The sequence below is a fragment of the Camelina sativa genome, chromosome 20 (assembly GCF_000633955.1).
Source record: "Camelina sativa cultivar DH55 chromosome 20, Cs, whole genome shotgun sequence".
NCBI lineage: Eukaryota > Viridiplantae > Streptophyta > Magnoliopsida > Brassicales > Brassicaceae > Camelina > Camelina sativa.
The window spans coordinates 25,932,331-25,951,290 of NC_025704.1; the positions used below are offsets into that span (position 1 = coordinate 25,932,331).

At 36.1% G+C, this 18,960-nt stretch overlaps 1 protein-coding gene across 2 annotated transcripts; it reads right to left on the reverse strand.

Annotated features, from left to right (window-relative positions):
• LOC104771701 (FBD-associated F-box protein At1g60410-like) lies at positions 9,397 to 11,063 on the reverse strand. 2 transcript variants are annotated; one of them, XM_010496268.2, is made up of 4 exons: positions 10,982 to 11,063; positions 10,029 to 10,895; positions 9,800 to 9,940; positions 9,397 to 9,697 (listed from the first exon to the last, which is right to left on the reverse strand). In XM_010496268.2, exons 2-4 carry the CDS (start codon positions 10,458 to 10,460, stop codon positions 9,518 to 9,520), a joined length of 753 nt encoding a protein of 250 aa, XP_010494570.1. In that variant the 5' UTR covers positions 10,461 to 10,895; positions 10,982 to 11,063; the 3' UTR covers positions 9,397 to 9,517. The 2 variants fall into 2 exon arrangements, with proteins under 2 accessions (XP_010494570.1, XP_019097639.1); XM_019242094.1 differs by lacking the exon at positions 10,982 to 11,063 and having other exon boundaries at positions 10,029 to 10,943.

The following is an 18,960-nucleotide window of genomic DNA, read 5'->3' on the forward strand; positions in this document are numbered from 1 at the left end:
AATTAATATAACTAATATAGCAATCCGCGCATATGCGCGGACTTTTACCTAGTAACTTAAATATAGACCACTATTGTTTCTTGATTTGCAGTTTTGCACACAACTTTTTTTTGTCAAAATGTATCTATTACTGGTTGCCTCTAAATAATAGATGAACCTCATATTTTGTGTTGGGAAGATGTATGGGCTAACGGGGACTAAACCCCCATATCATAAGAAAGAAATACAAATCTTATTTCTATTCATTTTCATCTCACTTTTTCTCATTTATCCTTTTTAAAAACACTATTTTATTTTTAAGAACCAATTAAACATTAAGAGAAACATAATGTAAAAATTAAAACATTAAGTGTGGGAAATCTAGAACGTTTACTAAACGGATGAAAATTCAATAATTGAACTGTTAATAAAAAAACAGATAGAAAAATTTAGATAGTTTGTTGAACTAATAAAATTGTTTTAAATCAAAAACATACATTTATTGGGTCTTGCTGATGATCATCATCACACAAAGACAGAAACAAAAGTATCACACAAAGACAGAAACAAAAGTATCACACATAATCTTTTAATAAGAATACAGAGCCAAAACACACTTAAAATTTTCTTAATAGCAGTAAAGATAGTTTTTGGCGACCGTTTATTTAGTAAGGATGGTACGTGCTTCCATCTTCTTCCCAAGAGAGAATGAGAACTTCTCCTGGTTCCACATTGTAATATGCAAGTGACCTGTTGTCCTTGAATAAACCGGTTTTTCCACTTAACTTCTGTCTGCTTGCTGGAACTAACAACAGTAGCGACATGTTCTCTTTCAATCTTCCCACGCAATAACGACGGCACAAAGATCTCACGGTGTCCATAATCCTTGTATTTGGGAATATAAAGATTGATTTTAGCAAAACCCTGAAAATGTTTATAACCGCTTTCTTAGATACAACTTCATCTCAACTCTAACTCACAAGAAAGGAAAAAAAAATGACTGTAAGAGTCCGAAGAAAACATTACCAGATGTTCAGCAAGAAACTCTTTTTCCGGAACAAGTTCTGACTCATCAATCTTTTGTCTCTTTGTTGGCTCTGGTTGTGGTTGTGGTTGAGGTGGAGGACCCATTTGCTGCAAGTTTGAAAGGCGTCTACGTACTGCCACTGCCCTCACTTCCCTTGGTTTCTTCTCCGTATGCTCCCTCCTGAAACGATCCCACTGAAGACGATGATAACAATTCTCAAGAACGGTCTCTACATCCGCGGCATTCTTTCTCAGCGTTTCTATCACTCTTCCGGGGCAGCTTTTTAATACTTCCGAATACGCACGAACAGATCCACTGAAAATAGAGAACCTACTATCAGTCGCCTTATTCATAAACTCCAAGTGATGATCTCTGATCTCCCTTTCACTAAAACCCTCAAAATAACATCCCCCAGACCGCACCCAAAACTCTGCTGTGCGCTTAATAATATCAAGTTCCTTGCGTGTGATCCCTTCAGGGAGTCTATATGTAAACTTGTGACTTTCTAGTGGCAGTGGATGAACCATGAATTCTGCCGGAGGAAGCTTTGCAGCTGTGTGATCAGATTGTTTGATATGTGTTGCTTTTTGATTCTTAGCACGGTATTCAGTAAGCTTGTGCTGGTAAAAAGCGTGATAAGGATCAGAGCTCTTCCAAAAGTTGATTCTTTCATCCTCCTCGTATAAGGCTATGACCTCTTTCTCCAACCCTGTTTCAGAAACAACACTCGCGATTCTCTCGAGCTTAGCTCTGATATCTGGAGGTGGAATTGCTACGCCCGCCGGAACTTGATTTGAGTTCATCTCTTTGACTTCTTCAGCGTTAGGTTCCTGAAACATAACAAGCAAATCACAGATCAAAATCACAACACAAACTATTGCATTAAGCAGCTAAGGAAATGTCTGAGATAACATACCAAGATCGAAGTGATTCTGTCTGGGACAGAATCATTAAGTAAATTACAAACCTCATTAAGTAAATTACAGAGTTTCTTCACTTTGGCCTCCATTAGTGACTGTTGCATTTCATAATGTGGATGCTGAACAGAAGATATGGAAGGAATTAATCATCAAGTGCATAAGTAAATCTCAAAGGTAACAACTTAAGCTTCAAACAGAATCTGTCCCTATTGACATGACCTGAAATGAAGAACTGAATTGAACTACTAGACATAACTTGCATAACACGAAATTGCTAGGCGATTAATACCATTGTCAGGGAATGAATCTCGTCGGCATGCTGCGGCAGATTGCTACCAGTGTTCAGTCTTAATGATCCCATTGCCTGAATAACATTTAGAAGAAACAAAAAGACAACATAATTAGGGGAATATTATTTTGCTTATGTTGCGGCATGAAGCAATGGTCATTAGTTACCTTTTTTAGCTTTTCATCAGGCCCCGTATTTATCAGGTCCTGCATAGCCATGATGCCGTAATATGGAATAAGCTCATCTTCATGGTCATGGTTCCCCCAGCCTTCCACTTTTGCCTCTGCATACTGCTTTATAAAATCAGTTGAAACCTGCAAGGAACCAACAAAGCAATCGCTGGAGATCAAAGTGTATGCACATCATATAAAAGCGAATGATAAAGAGAATAGGCATGAGGTAAGACCTTGTAAAGTATTCTGCTTAGTTCTTGCAGGGGCTCGGTTCGCAGAAAAAAGCGGATTAAATACTCTAGCAGATTTGCTATATACAATGTGTAATTCCTGAGAGGGAAGGGAAGGCATTCAGCTGCAGGTAGTAGTAACAAAGGAGGAGGTTTCTAAGTAGAAGAAAGATTGAATGAAATGTTTTTTACCATGACGACTTAAGTTCACGCGGTATGTTCTCTGGTTGGGAGAAGAGATCAAGGTAAGCAGAATACTCAACTTCTTCCCCGAATTCGGAGTTGATGTATTGTTTGTGCATAGCATGCAAGTGCAAGTACTGATCAAAGCCTTCCTAGATAACAGACAAGAAGATTTTAACAACAGAGACAAAGGGGCTTATACTGCTGTAAAACAGAAACTAACCTCTTCAGTGAACTCAATTAATGGTTCCTCCTTGAGGAGTGATTCATAGTATTCATCAGCATCTAAGAGGCTTCCAGATGGACTACCTCCCTGATATATTTGTAGGTTTATGAAAAGAAGTTAAAATAGTTGCATGTTTGACAATTTCATCATCAATAGAATAAAGAGTGCGAATGAAGCAAACATGTTGTAAACGATAATAAAAATCATAAGACACATTTGTCCACATTGCAGTCTGGTCAAGAAGCGGTATACTTTCATCTGCTACGTCATCTGGAAACGCCGCATAGGTTTCAACCTAAAAGCCAACAAGAGTCTAAGGTTAGTAAGTAGGATAACTTCATCCCAAGGCGTGAAGTACAAGTCATTCAGAGTAAGACTAAAGTGGCCTCTTGGTTAGTAAGTAACATAAGTTGAAAAGTTGTACAATTTGCTCAAACTTAAGAAATAGCAACGAACACAGAACGTCTCTAGCTATCCAAGTTTCGACCTTAGATAAACCTCACGTGTTCTTTCTAATCTATAAACCCTTTTTTTTTTAAACAAATCTTATCTATAAACCCTAAGAAACTAAAACTAGGGAGGAGAAGAAGAGGAAAACGTATAAGTTGCTCAGTCTTGCGTATTATAGCCATAGCCAAGTTTCGGAGACGGTAGCCTTGAAATAGTTGCTTCATCGGAGACAGATGTTCTGCCATAAGATCTTTCATAACCAATTGCTCCAATCCTTCAATCTCCTCGTGGTTGGAGCGAATTTTCTCGATCAGAGGAGGAGCCACTACGACTGATGTCGAACCGGACATCTTCTACAAGCAGAAACATTAAGGTCAGATTCTGATTCAATAGGCTTATTATCGCGAGAAAAATAGATATATGCTAATTAAGAAACACCGTACCTCAGGCGGTGAGGAACAACCCCCTCAATAGGCATATTATCCCAAAACTTTCGTGTCCATAGTGGTGATCAATGCGTGTCTCCGTGCGTCAGCGACGATGTTTTCTTTCCCCTTCTTATACTTGATCACATACGGGAAAGACTCAGATGAATTCTAACCATTTGGCGTGTATCCTCTTGAGGTTTGTCTGGCCGCGCAAATGCTTCAAATTCTTGTGATCGGTGTGAATCACAAACTCTCGAGCCAAGAGATAATGTTGCCAGGTCTCAATGGCGCGAACTAAAGCGTAGAGCTCCTTGTCATATGTGGGATAGTTGAGGGTGGCGCCGCTTACCTTCTCACTGAAGTAGGCCACCGGTTTGCCTCCTTGAGTGAGAACCGCTCTGATGCCTACGCCAGACGCATCACACTCCACTTCGAACGTCTTGTTGAAGTCGGACAGGACAAGTAGGGGAGCTTGAGTGAGATGTCGTTTGAGTTCTTTGAAAGCTCGCTCTTGCTCTTCTCCCCATTTGAACTCTTGGTTCTTCTTGATCACTGCAGTAAGAGGCGCTGCGACCATACTGAAATCTCTCACGAACCAGCGCGAGGCCGTGGAATGATCGAACGTGTGAGACGCTGGTAGGCGTGGGCCATTCCTCAATGGCTCGAATCTTCTCTCCATCTACCTTGAGTCCCTGTTCACTTACAACAAAACCTATGAAAACTAATTCATTAGCAGCAAAGACGCAATTCTTCAAGTTAGCGTACAATTGCTCTTTGCGGAGGGTGTTTAAAACATATTCAAGATGAATGACATGATCCGATAGGCATGAACTATACACAAGAATATCATCAGAATAAACCACAACAAATTTGTTGATGTAAGCTCTCAAAACATGGTTCATAAGTCTCATAAAGGTAGAGGGTGTACTAGATAAACCGAATGGGATTACCAACCATTCGTACAAAACTTGCTTGGTTTTGAACGCAGTTTTCCACTCGTATCCTTCCTTCATTCGGACTTGGTGGTAGCCGCTCTTGAGATCAATCTTAGAGGAAACGCTCGAACCGCTTAACTCGTCTAGCATGTCGTCCAGCCTCGGTATAGGGTGCCGATACTTGATCGTGATGTTGTTCACGGCCCGACAATCGACGCACATACGCCAGGTTCCGTTTTTCTTCGGCACGAGTAGGACAGGGACGGCACACGGGCTTAGACTCTCTCGAACATAGCCTTGGGACATGAGGTTGGACACTTGGCGCTCCAACTTCATTGCTTCCTCCGGGTTAACTCGATACGCGGGTCGGTTCGGTAGTTGAGCTCTAGGCACGAGATCAATCTGATGTTCGATGCCACGTATCGGTGGTAAACCTTCAGGCAACTCGTCCAGGAACACATCCGCGAAGCGTCAGAGAACGTCTCGAATAACGTCCGGTAAAGCGTCCATCGAACCTTCAAGCCCTTCAACCAATAAATCCCAAAAAGCCATCAATAAAACTTGGTTGGAGTCCTTAAGGGACTTTCTAACATCACTAGATTGAATTAGAAAGTTCGTTTTAGAGTCCAAATCCTTAGACAGTTTTGGATTGCATTTCATGAACTTGTGTGGGGCTCAACGGTTTCAAACAAATACGCTTATTATCATGAACAAAATAATATTGGTTGGTGTGGCCGCAGTGAGTGGTCCTTTTGTCAAACTGCCAATGACGCCCTAAAAGGAGGTGGCTAGCTTGCATTGGAAACACATCACACAAGGCTTGGTCTTTGTAAGAACCCACACTAAACGGAACCGTAACTTGTTCCTTCACATGAATCACGGTCTTGTCATTCAACCATTTGAGTCTATAAGGTCTCGAGTGATTTGTGGTGTTAAGAGACAAATGTGTAATTCCTGAAAGGGAAGGGAAGGCATTCAGCTGCAGGTAGTAGTAACAAAGGAGGAGGTTTCTAAGTTGATATGATCATGGCTAGCAAGGAGTCAGAAGCTGCAGAGGAACCGGAGATTGTGGGAAGGATCACTCGCTCAAGAGCTAAGGAGATGGCTAAGGAAGCTCATTCACTCATAGCTGACGGGTCATTCAACCTACCGAGGATCCAGGTCTTTAACATCTCCACCTTGAAGACTTCACCCGGTAATGATAACTAGATAACTTAGGTGTGAAGTTTGTACTCTTTTTCCCATAGCTGAGTTTTGTCCCACTGGGTTTTCTTGGCATGGTTTTTAATGAGGCAAATGGATCACTACGTCGAGTTATCTAGAAGTCATTGCCAATGGGAAATAATGTACAAGTCCCCAGACTTCAGTATTGTGTCACCAGACTTCAGACTTCAGTCACCAGACTTCAGACTTTAGTCACCAGACTTCAGACTTTAGTCACCAGACTTCAGACTTTAGTCACCAGACTTCAGAATTAAGTCACCAGACTTCAGTATTAAGTTGCCAGACTTCAGTACCTGATGTTTTGCTGTTTTTCTTGTTTTCCTTAAAACGTCTTGTTGTTTTATTTTGAACTTCCTGTTGTTTGGAGTGTCGAGCCTAGGGTTGATTATAAAGCCCCATAGCCACGCCTCCTTGTTCTTTTAGCGAAGAAGTATGTTGTAAACACGTTTGTGAACTTTCTTCTCTCAATCCGATATCTTGAATGCGTTCTTGATTTCTGGGTTTCTATACACTTTGTGATTCAGAAACTCTTCACTTGTTACATTCCATATCACCACCTAAACAATCTATCTCCATCGAATCATTGTTCTAACATCTGATCATCACCATATCCCTCTACATTCACGATCTCACATCATTATCTCCACCATATTGGCACTTCCGCACCATCACCATCGAGTCTCATCATCATTCATCAGTCTACAGCCTTCATCAGAGTTTCTATCCTAGGGAAATCCTATCATAAGTAGAAGAAAGATTGAATGAAATGTTTTTTACCACAACGACTTAAGTTCACGCGGTATGTTCTCTGGTTGGGAGAAGAGATCAAGGTAAGCAGAATACTCAACTTCTTCCCCGAAGTCAGAGTTGATGTATTGTTTGTGCATAGCATGCAAGTGCAAGTACTGATCAAAGCCTTCCTAAATAACAGACAAGAAGATTTTAACAACAGAGACAAAGGGGCTTATACTGCTGTAAAACAGAAACTAACCTCTTCAGTGAACTCAATTAATGGTTCCTCCTTGAGGAGTGATTCATAGTATTCATCAGCATCGAAGAGGCTTCCAGATGGACTACCTCCCTGATATATCTGTAGGTTTATGAAAAGAAGTTAAAATAGTTGCATGTTTGACAATTTCATCATCAATAGAATAAAGAGTGCAAATGAAGCAAACCTGTTGTAAACGATAATAAAAATCATAAGACACATTTGTCCACATTGCAGTCTGGTCAAGAAGCGGTATACTTTCATCTGCTACGTCATCTGGAAACAGTGCCGGCTTAACTAGGTGGGCAGGCAGTGCGACCGCCCCGGATACATAAATTAAAGGGGCATATACGTATAAGAAAAGAAGCATAAAAAAAACAAAATTTGTAAGTTAAAAGAGGCACAAAAAAAAACTTTGTAAGTTAAAGGGGCACAAAAAAAAAATTTGTAAGCTAGAAAGGGGCACAAAAAAAAAATATATGAACCAAAAAGAACCAAAAAAATAATTAGTAAGTTTTTCTATAGGTTAAGGGGCATTTTTTGTTTTTAGTTTGCCCAGGGGCATGTAATATGTTTAAGCCAGCACTGTCTGGAAACGCCGCATAGGTTTCAACCTAAAAGCCAACAAGAGTCTAAGGTTAGTAAGTAGGATAACTTCATCCCAAGGCGTGAAGTACAAGTCATTCAGAGTAAGACTAAAGTGGCCTCTCGGTTAGTAAGTAACATAAGTTGACAAGTTGTACAATTTGCTCAAACTTAAGAAATAGCAACGAACACATAACGTCTCTAGCTACCCAAGTTTCGACCTTAGATAAACCTCACGTGTTCTTTCTAATCTATAAACCCTTTTTTAAAAAAAAAACAAATCTTATCTATAAACCCTAAGAAACTAAAACTAGAGAGGAGAAGAAGAGGAAAACGTGCAAGTTGCTCAGTCTTGCGTATTATAGCCATAGCCAAGTTTCGGAGACGGTAGCCTTGAAATAGTTGCTTCATCGGAGACAGATGTTCTGTCATAAGATCTTTCATAACCAATTGCTCCAATCCTTCAATCTCCTCGTGGTTGGAGCGAATTTTCTCGATCAGAGGAGGAGCCACTACGACTGATGTCGAACCGGACATCTTCTACAAGCAGAAACATTAAGGTCAGATTCTGATTCAATAGGCTTATTATCGCGAGAGAAATAGATATATGCTAATTAAGAAACACCGTACCTCAGGCGGTGAGGAACAACCCCCTCGAGAAGAAGAAGCGCAGAGATCAAACGACATCGAAATTTAAGGCTTACGAGATTCTGTATTTTGTTCGTTTGTTCTGAATTTTTTAACCTAACATCTATGAAGGTCGCTTGTTGAACAAGCCTTGTTCTGTATTTTAAATTGAGAACTCAACTCTAAATCTAAACCTAAATCTCAAAACTCCCCCTTATAAAATAATATTCTTTACAATTATAGCCTTGTTCTTTTTCTAATTGATGCTTAAGAAAAAGTATTTTTTGGGTAGCTCATGTTTTTTGTAAGGCCAAATTTTAATTTAAAAACTCAAAAATTGGCCCACTAAGAAAACGTTACTCCTACTATTTGTAGCCCATAGACAATTTTCATTGGTTCATTTTTATTAAAAATTTATAAATATAATTATATAAATAAAGTATTATTTTTATTTTTTTTAGAATCTCCAGCCATTTCTCGGTTGGACATGCCCTAAGCCACTGACAACACATACTATAAGGAACAATATTCACAAGGCATCAATGTCTTTAAACTTGACCCGGAAAGCAAATCGGACAATCTTCTGGGTCACCAGGACAGAAACCCGGTCCGACCGTGAGTCATCAATTTACTGAATTTCAATATATATATATATATATATATATATATATATATATATATATATATNTATATATATATATATATATATATGTTACTTTGGTTTTATGAATATCCAAACAAAATTTTTCCATATCTATCAGTTATTAATTAGTATATATTTTTGAGCAATAATTATAAAATTTTATTTTTTATTATTTTAAATCCAAACAAGAACAGCAAGATATAATAGGAGAATATAAGAATACTAATAAAAATTATTTCTATCTTCCACATGAATTAGTATTAAAAAAAAAACTACGTATACTCAAATTTTGTCCCACATCGGAAGATAATAGAGAAAGCAGTACATGATTTCGTCTTTATATATGCTCGTTTAAGTTAAACAATTAAGTGTTAAAATTGATCCAGACCACCGGTTAAACCACCGGTTAGCGGGTTTTAGTCGGGCTTTTCCCGTTTTATCTGAGTTTTTTAGTATCCGGTTTGTAAGTAATATCTGAATAGTATTACAATAACTGTTGGTAAGGTAAACTGAATTTAGGTGAGACAACAATATAATGTACGCATAACAACAACATTACACTATATATCTCCTCTCCTTGATATATATCCTTTCGCTTCTCTTGATGATGTTACAGCCCACTTAAAAGTATTTTCCTCAAGGCTTTACAGTTGTTCCTAAAATACGAAACTAGCATCATTTTACTCACTGTTTGTGGTGTCTTCAGCTGAAGGGAGTGGAGTGAGGATAAGACACATTGAGGCACTGGTGATAGTTCAATCTCCTCTCTCTCTAGGATACGGTCAAGTTCCTAGTAATATAAGCAAATCGTATATATGAAATTTATATTTGGTACATATATGAAGCAAGCTCAATCAAATTACATGAACAAAGGCGAATTAATGAAACGCACCAGAATCAGCGAATATAGATTCGTACAGCATCCCAAAAAGGCTGGTAGGTATTCCCACGAAGACTTCACTAGTGAAGCATCCAATCGAGTCAAATTGAGAAACTTAGGCAACTTTCCCACCTGGGAGTACTCATGGATGACCTGTGTATAGCAAGAAAGAATATTAAATATGAGATTGAATACAATCATAATTAAACTTTTCTTAAACTAATCACTTATGTGTGTGTACCTCTAGGGTTCCAGCAGATATGGCCACCTCGTGAAATTTGGATATTCCAAAGAGGAATTTACGGATCTTCTTTGCCTCCAAAGGATCATCAAGGTCGCTGTCGTCAAACATAACATCGACGTCAAACATCACATCGACGTCAACCTTTGCGTAGGGGCCAATCTTACGTATGACAAAGCGTTCAGGCCGGTAATCACTGACACTCATGTACTCGAGTCTTGGAGCATCGATTACAACATCGGGATCTTGTTCTTCCTCGGGATTACGCTGAGACTCTAGTCCGAAGCTTTTCAGTGATTGAGAACGAACACATATAACTTCCACATAGTCCATAGGATATGTAATCACGGTTAAATCCTCCAGAACCGGACTGCTTGAGATGAGTTTCTCCAGAACAGCAAGGCCATCAAACTTGACCCCCTCTAGATACATAGTCTATCTTCAACAGACACCATATTCATAATAGTTAGATGACTAACTCCACGCTCAACCACTTCATCTATCGTGGACACAAAACTATCAGGACAGTGCTCAACATCAACTTCATAAACCAACTTGAACGAATCTAAAGCCAGGTCAGGTTCCAAAAAACAATCTATAAAGCCCATCAAATCGAAATCAGTATCTTTGAAATTATCGTAACCCAAATCCAAAACAGGAACCTGTGACCAGAGATCTTTCCAACGCCTCACAAGATACTAGTGCTAACCGATTCCTTGGTAGAGAGTTGAGAGAGGATCCGACATAACACATCGCATGGCAAATCACTTAACCTGTCTTTCACCAAGCTGCCTTCGGTTTTGATAGACTTCCTCTTGCTTTCACAGCTGTTTAGAGACGTTGTAGCCATGGCCTCTCCCGAAAACCCTAAATTTTACACAAAAGAAAGTTGATTAGGGCAGAGATTAGGGCGAGAGAGAGAGAGCTAGGGTAAGGAAGAGAAGAAGAAGAACCTTTTTCAATTCGGTGGCAGAGATCTTCTAGCTAGATTTCAGATCTGTTTGACAGTTTTCTTGACAACGTCGCAATTACAAGACTACAACACGTCGTGAGTCGTGTGACCTTTCAAATTTCAATCTTTATTGACCTCTTTTTGGTATTTTTAAATTAAAAAATGATTCATTTTTCTCTGTACACAAACTTATTCTATAGATGATTGACTTTTGTTTAAATTAACATCTTGGCCATACATTTTCTACTTATGTAATTAATATATGATCAAAAAATTATAAAGCTGCCTAAATAAATACTGTAATAAAAAGTAATTCCCTTTATAATAAAACAGAAGTACACAACATTATTTTGGAAACTATATAATTTTAATATGTTGGTTATAAATAGGTTATAAATTAATTGATAGATTAATTGGGCAAAATCCTTAGAAACTCATTGGTGATTTTAATGAGATAATCTCAAATCAAGAAAAGATGGGAGGACTTCTTAGTAGGTCTGGGCAAAAAAACCGGATCCGAAAACCCGAACCGAAACCGAACCGAAAATATGGACCCGAATCCGAATCCGGAACCGGTAGAATACCCTATTGGGTCCTAATCTCCTAAACTCGAAGAACCGGAACCGAACCCGGAACCGAACCGAGAACCGAATGGGTACCCGACAAACCCAAAATAAAATAATTTACACAAAATACTAGGTATATTTTTTTTATTTATAACATAGTTATTCAAAGTTACAACTTAAAATTTAAAATATTAGTTTTTCCTAGATCAAAATATTCAAAATAACCAAAATTATATTGAAATGGTTAGCTATATATTTTAAATAATTAACAAATTTATCAAAAAATAGATTTTTTAAAAAATTATTTTAATATTTAATATTAAAATTTCTGGGTAATAGGATAAAATTCAGGTTATCGGGTTAAATTTTGGGTAATCGGGTACAAAATACCCGAACCCGAATAATAGCCGATTTTTTCGGGTATTTATAGGTTCTGAAATTTTAGATCCGAACCGATCCGAACCCGCTAAGACCCGAACCGAACCCGAACCGATTTTTCTATTTACCCGAATGGGTCCTAAACTGCTCTACCCGAAAAATCCGAATCCAATCGGTTCTTACCCGAATCCGACCCGAGTACCCGAATGCCCAGGGCTACTTCTTAGAGATGAATGGACATTTAGAAACTTTCGAGATATGATATCTACATGCGATTTGTTGGATGTGCGATCAAGGGAAAACAGGTTTTCTTGGGTGGGTGAACGTCACTCTCATACGGTCCATTGCTGCCTAGATCGTGCAATGATGAATTCCTCAGCTAGGGCGACCTTTCCAAATGCAGAACTAGAATTCATGGAGTTTGCAAGTTCTAACCATAAACCTTTATTGCTTCGATTAAATGACAACCAGTGTCATCGCAGACGAACTTTCCAATTTGATAAGAGACTATGCGATGTTCCAACATTTAAAGCCGTGGTTGAGAAGAGCTGGACTATTGGAAATAATAAAACTGATATCCCAATAACTCAAAGAATATTGAGTTGCAGACAAGCCATGGCAAGGTTAAAGCATCAGTCAAATTTAAATGCTGAGTACATAATAAAATCTATACAATGTCAGTTAAACACGGCAATGGAGAGTCACCTCAGATGGATGAGAGAAAGAATCCCGTATCTACACGATGCACTGGCAAAAGCTTATACGGATGAGGAGAAACATTGGAAACAGAAAAGTTGCAATCAATGGATGAAAGAAGGAGATCGAAATACTAATTTCCTCCATGCCTCTGCAAAGACAAGATATGCTCAAAACAAAATGATCTCTATACTGGATGTACATGGTACACAATTTAGAGGAGATAAAGACATTGGTAAACATGCACAGGAATATTTTACCAATGTCTATAAAACAAATGGTCATTATGTTTCTCCTCTGGAATTCTCTGATTTCAAAGCCACTGTAACTGATGACATCAATGCCAGTTTAACAAGAGAGTTTAGTGACAAAGAAATTCATGATGCGGTATGCCTGATTGGGGATGATAAGACACCAAGACCAGATGGGCTAACAGCTAGGTTCTATAAAGAATGCTGGGACATAGTGGGAGATCATGTCATTGAGGAAGTCAAAGCCTTTTTCAGAACATTGATTATGAAACCAAGCATTAACCACACAAACATTTGTATGATTCCAAAGATAGATAACCCCATCACTCTTTCTGATTATCGCCCTATTGCCTTATGCAATGTGTTGTACAAAATAGTCTCAAAGTGTTTGGTGCAACGATTGAAACCTCATCTCAATGGAATTGTATCTGATGCACAAGCTGCTTTTATACCAGGACGAATCATTCAAGACAATGTGATGATAGCTCATGAGTTAATGCACTCTCTCAAAGTTCGAAAAAGGGTTTCACAGACTTATATGGCGATAAAGACTGATGTTAGTAAAGCTTATGATAGAGTCGAATGGAATTTTCTAGAATCAACATTGAGGGTCTTTGGTTTTTGCGATCAATGGATATGATGGATAATGGCTGCAGTTAAATTAGTAAATTATTCTGTTTTAATCAACGGTGTACCTCATGGTAACATAATACCAGAAAGAGGAATTAGACAAGGTGATCTACTATCACCCTACATTTTCATCCTCTGTTCTGACATCTTGAGTCACTTGATAAATTCGAGAGCCAAAGATGGAGATATAAGAGGCATTAAAATTGGAGTTGGAGTACCAAGCATCACCCATTTACAATTTGCTGACGATTCACTCTTCTTCTGTCAAGCAAACAAACGAAATTGCCAAGCACTTAAGGATGTCTTTGATATTTATAAGTACTACTCTGGCCAGCAAATAAACAAATCAAAGTCAGGTATAACTTTTGGTTCCCGTGTTTATGGAATGACACAAGACAGATTGAAGTCGATCCTAAACATACCAAATCAAGGTGGAGGTGGTAAATATTTAGGTCTCTCATAACAATTTGGTCGAAAGAAAAAAGAAATGTTTACTTATATAATTGACCGAGTAAAGAATAGAACTTCTCATTGGAGCTCAAGAACCTTATCACCTGTTGGAAAGAAAATAATGCTCAAATCAGTTGCAGTCTCGATGCCTGTTTATGTGATGTCATGTTTTAAACTGCCAAAGGGTGTCACATCAGATATCAAAACTGTATTAATGAATTTCTGGTGGGAACGAAATTCACAACATCGTGGGATTCCATGGATTTCATGGTCAATACTTAAGTATTCTAAAAAGGAAGGTGGATTAGGTTTCAAAGATATTGAAAAAATAAATGATGCTCTTCTTGCTAAGCAAGCCTGGAGACTGATTAGATATCCTAATTCATTGTTTGCAAAAGTCATGAAAGCTCGGTATTATCGTGATGACAGTCTATTGGATGCAAAAGAACGAAAGAACCAATCTTATGGCTGGTCTTCCTTACTGATTGGACTGAAGCTGATCAAAATGGGCTCTCGTTTCTTAGTTGGAGATGGTAAGTCTATACGACTCAATACTGATAATGTACTGCCAGGGCATCCCCCTCGACCGATAACAACCATTAATGTTCAACATCATAATAACACATCGGATTCTTTGATTCAAGAAATAGGGAACTATCGTTCTTGGGATTTAAACCAAGTCGAGACTATACCTATAGTTGAAGATCAAGAAGATATCATGAATCTATATCTCTCTCAGATTGGAGCACCAGACAGATTAATATGGCATTATACAAGAAATGGTGAATATACTGTTAAATCCGGATATTGGCTACTTACTCATGATCCTCATGATGATCACCCTTTCCCACCTATTCCTCACGGCTCAGTGGAGCTCAAAAATAAAATATGGAAACTCCAAATCTTACTAAAAATCAAGCACTTCTTATGGCAGGTTCTGTCCAAAGCTTTACCTACAACCACCCGACTTCGAACTAGAGGAATGAACATAGTTGCTCTTTGTCCAAGATGTAACCAGGAAGATGAAACAATTTGACATGCTTTATTCATGTGTCCTTTTGCGAGAATGGTATGGCAAATGTCAAATATATCATCTCAATACAGTAATCAAGTACTCAACGGATACGGAGTCATCTATCGAAACATTTCTCAATACAGCAAGTCAACAAACCAACACTCAGAATTCATATTTACCTTTTTGGCTCCTTTGGCGTATATGGAAAGCAAGGAACACACAAGTCTTTGATGGTATTCGAGATGGACCTTCAACCACTGTTCTGAAAGCAGTTGCTGAAACAAAAGAATGGATCACAACACAAAAACTTGATACTCTGTTTATTCCAAGGAATGTTGTTACAAATATATCAACTTGGTCAAGACCAATCTATCCTATGGTTAAATGTAACTTTGATGCAGCTTTTGATATACACAGCCACACAACTTCAAGAGGATGGATAATCAGAGACCATCAAGGAGATGCATTGGTTTGGGGAGCAACAGTCTTATCTCACTCTCAGCCGGCGCTAGAAGCGGAAGCAAAGGCACTACTATCAGCATTAAAACATGCATTGATCCGAGGTTATAATTCAATGATATTTGAAGGGGATTGTGAAACTCTTGTTAAAATTGTCAATGGCCATCAAACGAATGCTTCCATTCTGAATGTGATTCAGGATATTCATCTGTGGAGATCAAAATTTCATTATTTTGTTTGCAATTTTACAAGAAGATCATGTAATGTAGCTGCTCATACTCTTGCAAAATTTGGTTGTCAAAATACTCTTTCTTATGTTGAATCTGTAACAAAGCCTGTTTGGCTCATTGAACCCCTTTGTAATGATTTTAGTTAAGTAATAAAATATTTGTTGAGTAAAAAAAAAAATATAGTGGGTGCAACCTTAATTTATTTTTGGAAAATTTTATTACTAAATCACGTTGTTTCCAAAAAACTTAAAAAGAATATTTTAAAGAATCATCTGATATCATCTAACTTACCATATTAATTTTCTTTATTAAATTATTCATCAAATAAAATACTTTGATATCTAACTTAACATATTAATTTGTTAGTTATCATTATACTTCACTTATCATTTTTATATATGCGTCTATTTTGTGAAACAAATAAATTATCATATTGTTTATTATAATTAAAAATAGTTTTATTTTTGTATATACCATAAGTTAAATTTTTAAAAACAAATATAAATTGTTCAATCTATAAAATATTCAAGTTTTAGTAATATTATTGTTTAAAAATAATATCTATTGAATTAAAAAATTTACTGAGTATCGGGTCAACATTTGAATATTTAAATTCAATATCATATATTTTTGTTGAATTTTACAATTTTATATAATATAATAAACTTTAAATATTTAAATAATTTATTTTGCAATATTGAAACTTGGTATAAAAGTTAGAAACTATAGACACTCTAAATTGATTTGTTATAGCAATACCAATAATATGTCACTATAATATGAAAGAATTTCAAGAAACCAAGTATATTAAAGCAAAAAATATAACAATATATTAAATTACTCATAATATAATTACTCGCTTTTGAAAAACTAAATTTCCAAAATTATTTCTTATAATGACATTTAAGTCATGATGTAGAATATACATTGTTGAAATAACTTCACATACATAAACTAATACAACATATTTATTTTAAAATATAAAATATACAAAACTTTGTAATAAAATTTAACCAATGTTATAGCATGGTTACAAAATATGTATCTTTTTTCAAGACATCATATTTAGCATATGATTTTATTGCATAATATTTTATCCAAAAAAATTTTAAAAACAATCACATAAATTATATTTATATAAAAATGAATTTCAACCTGTGCTCTAGCACGAGTCTTAATCTATTTAAAAACTTAATTAGGAGGTAACTTTTCTCTTTAATTTCAATCTCTATTGACCTACAAATGATTTGACTTAGGTTTAACTCTGAGCTCTTTCATTTTCTAGTTTTTTTAATTGATGTAGTAATTTTTTATTATATGTGTATTAGTTCGCCAAAAAAAAAAGTTTATCTAGTCATTCAAAGTTTTCAATTAAGTGATTGTTTTTCAGTCTAATCCATATATCCCACAAATTATTGACTTTGGTTTCACTCTTGGTCTTTTTTTTTTAAACAATTCTCTTTTAAGTGTATTAGTTAGTCAAAATAATCGCTTATCTACAAAAGTATATTTTTCACCAAGTACATTAGATCATGATTGAAATTTCATACTATTTTGATAATTACAAATTAAATTTTGAATTTATCCTAGCTAAGAATTATCTAGATAACTAGAAAGCAAAATTTAAGTTAATTATAAGAACTACGCAAACGAAAGTATGGATAAAAAGAATAAGAACAAGTAGGTTTTAAATGCAAAAGTTCTAAATTTAGATACAAAGCCTTATCGTGTTTATATTTTGTAAAAAACTTGTTTGATATCTTTCACTCGAAACGTTAGATTTCATATATAAAACTTATCTTTGTTTGGTAATTAACTAAAAATGAAAGTTTTTGTTTAGTTGATAGTTGTAAATATACTACGTAAGGGAAAGTTTAAACACAAAGAATGAAATAAAATATTTAAAATATAAGTTCAAAACTTAGACCTTATTGTCCTAATACCTTGCAAAAATATTGTTTATCTTCTTCCTTTGGAATGTTAGTTTTTATATACGGTGAGAAAAAATTGTATTTAGAGAATTTTAGTAAATATATTGTTCATCTTTTTTAATAATAAATTATCTAAATAAATAATTGATCGCAAGAAAATTAATCATAATTGAATTAGATTTTAGCATGTTTTAACCGAGTTATTTCATGTTAAACATTAAAAAAATATAGATAGTGCATATCGATTATTTTTGTCCACCATGGTGAGGGGATAATTTCAAAAATATACCACCAACGGTTAGAATCTGTCGGTAATCAGTCGAAAAGAAAAAAAAAATTACTGATAAAAAACTGACAATATTCACAAAATCTTTTCCGTCAAAGATTAGTCGACTTTTCCTTGGTAATTACCGACGATTTAAAGCAATAGCTAGGTAACTCTATCAGTTATTCCCTTGTTTTCTTGTAGTATATAGCTTTTGCATGTTCATTGATACAAGGTAAAAAGTCCAATTCTGACTCTGGCTTGTCCGTGACAACACAAAAGAAAATCAAATCCACCAATGTAGCACATGTATTCTAATTAACATTTCATCAACATACAGGTGATTCAAAAAGAAAAAAGAAAAAGAAAAAAAAACATACAGGTGATTCAGAACTGTTAGTTGACAAACTCTACGCTTAACCACAGCATTGATCATTGGCACCAAATCATAAAAAAAAAATAGTGGTCATTAACGTCCCAAAATAACTTGAATCTCTTCAAGACTTCAAGTCACAACTCTTTTTTTTTCTCCAACAACTCGACAAAACGCTAATGGGAACCGAATCATTGGTTGAGAGTTCAAAGAGGATCCTACATAAAAATCACATGGTAAATCGCTTAGCCCATTTTTCCCCAAGCCTTTGGTTTCTAACTTCTAACCATGGCTTCTCCCGTAAACCCTAAAAATTTCACACAAAACTAAGACACCAATCACAGTTCTAAGTACGAAGACACTTGAGAGACTAAGTGAGAGAAGAATGTATAGATCTCATCTCTAGATTTTCGACAGCTACTAAAACAAGGCATTGCTTTTTCTGATTATTTTTAATTCATATCTATATGAATTTTGTGGTGGTTTTAGTTTACATGAATTTTAAAATTATTTTTAAGTTATTAAAAGAATGACAACTCGAGAAACTAACTGATGGTTTTCAACTCGAGAAATTATTTTTAAGTTCTTTCAATCTTTTGTTTCAAATGGTTGCTTAAAATTGAAAAAGTGAGTTGAACAAAATTGGGTTGAATAATTTTCAATCCATTCATCTTCAAAATAGTGGTTGAACAAGTTGAACATTTTTGTTGTAGAATTTATTTTTTCAACTTTTTAA

Coding starts and splice junctions, on each gene's coding strand:
- LOC104771701 (XM_010496268.2), bottom strand. CDS start 10,460: ATGTATCTAGAGGGGGTCAAGTTTGATGGCCTTGCTGTTCTGGAGAAA. Junction 9,941..10,028: donor TATCTGCTGGAACCCTAGAG/GTACACACACAT, acceptor TGCTATACACAG/GTCATCCATGAGTACTCCCA. Junction 9,698..9,799: donor ATCTATATTCGCTGATTCTG/GTGCGTTTCATT, acceptor TTATATTACTAG/GAACTTGACCGTATCCTAGA.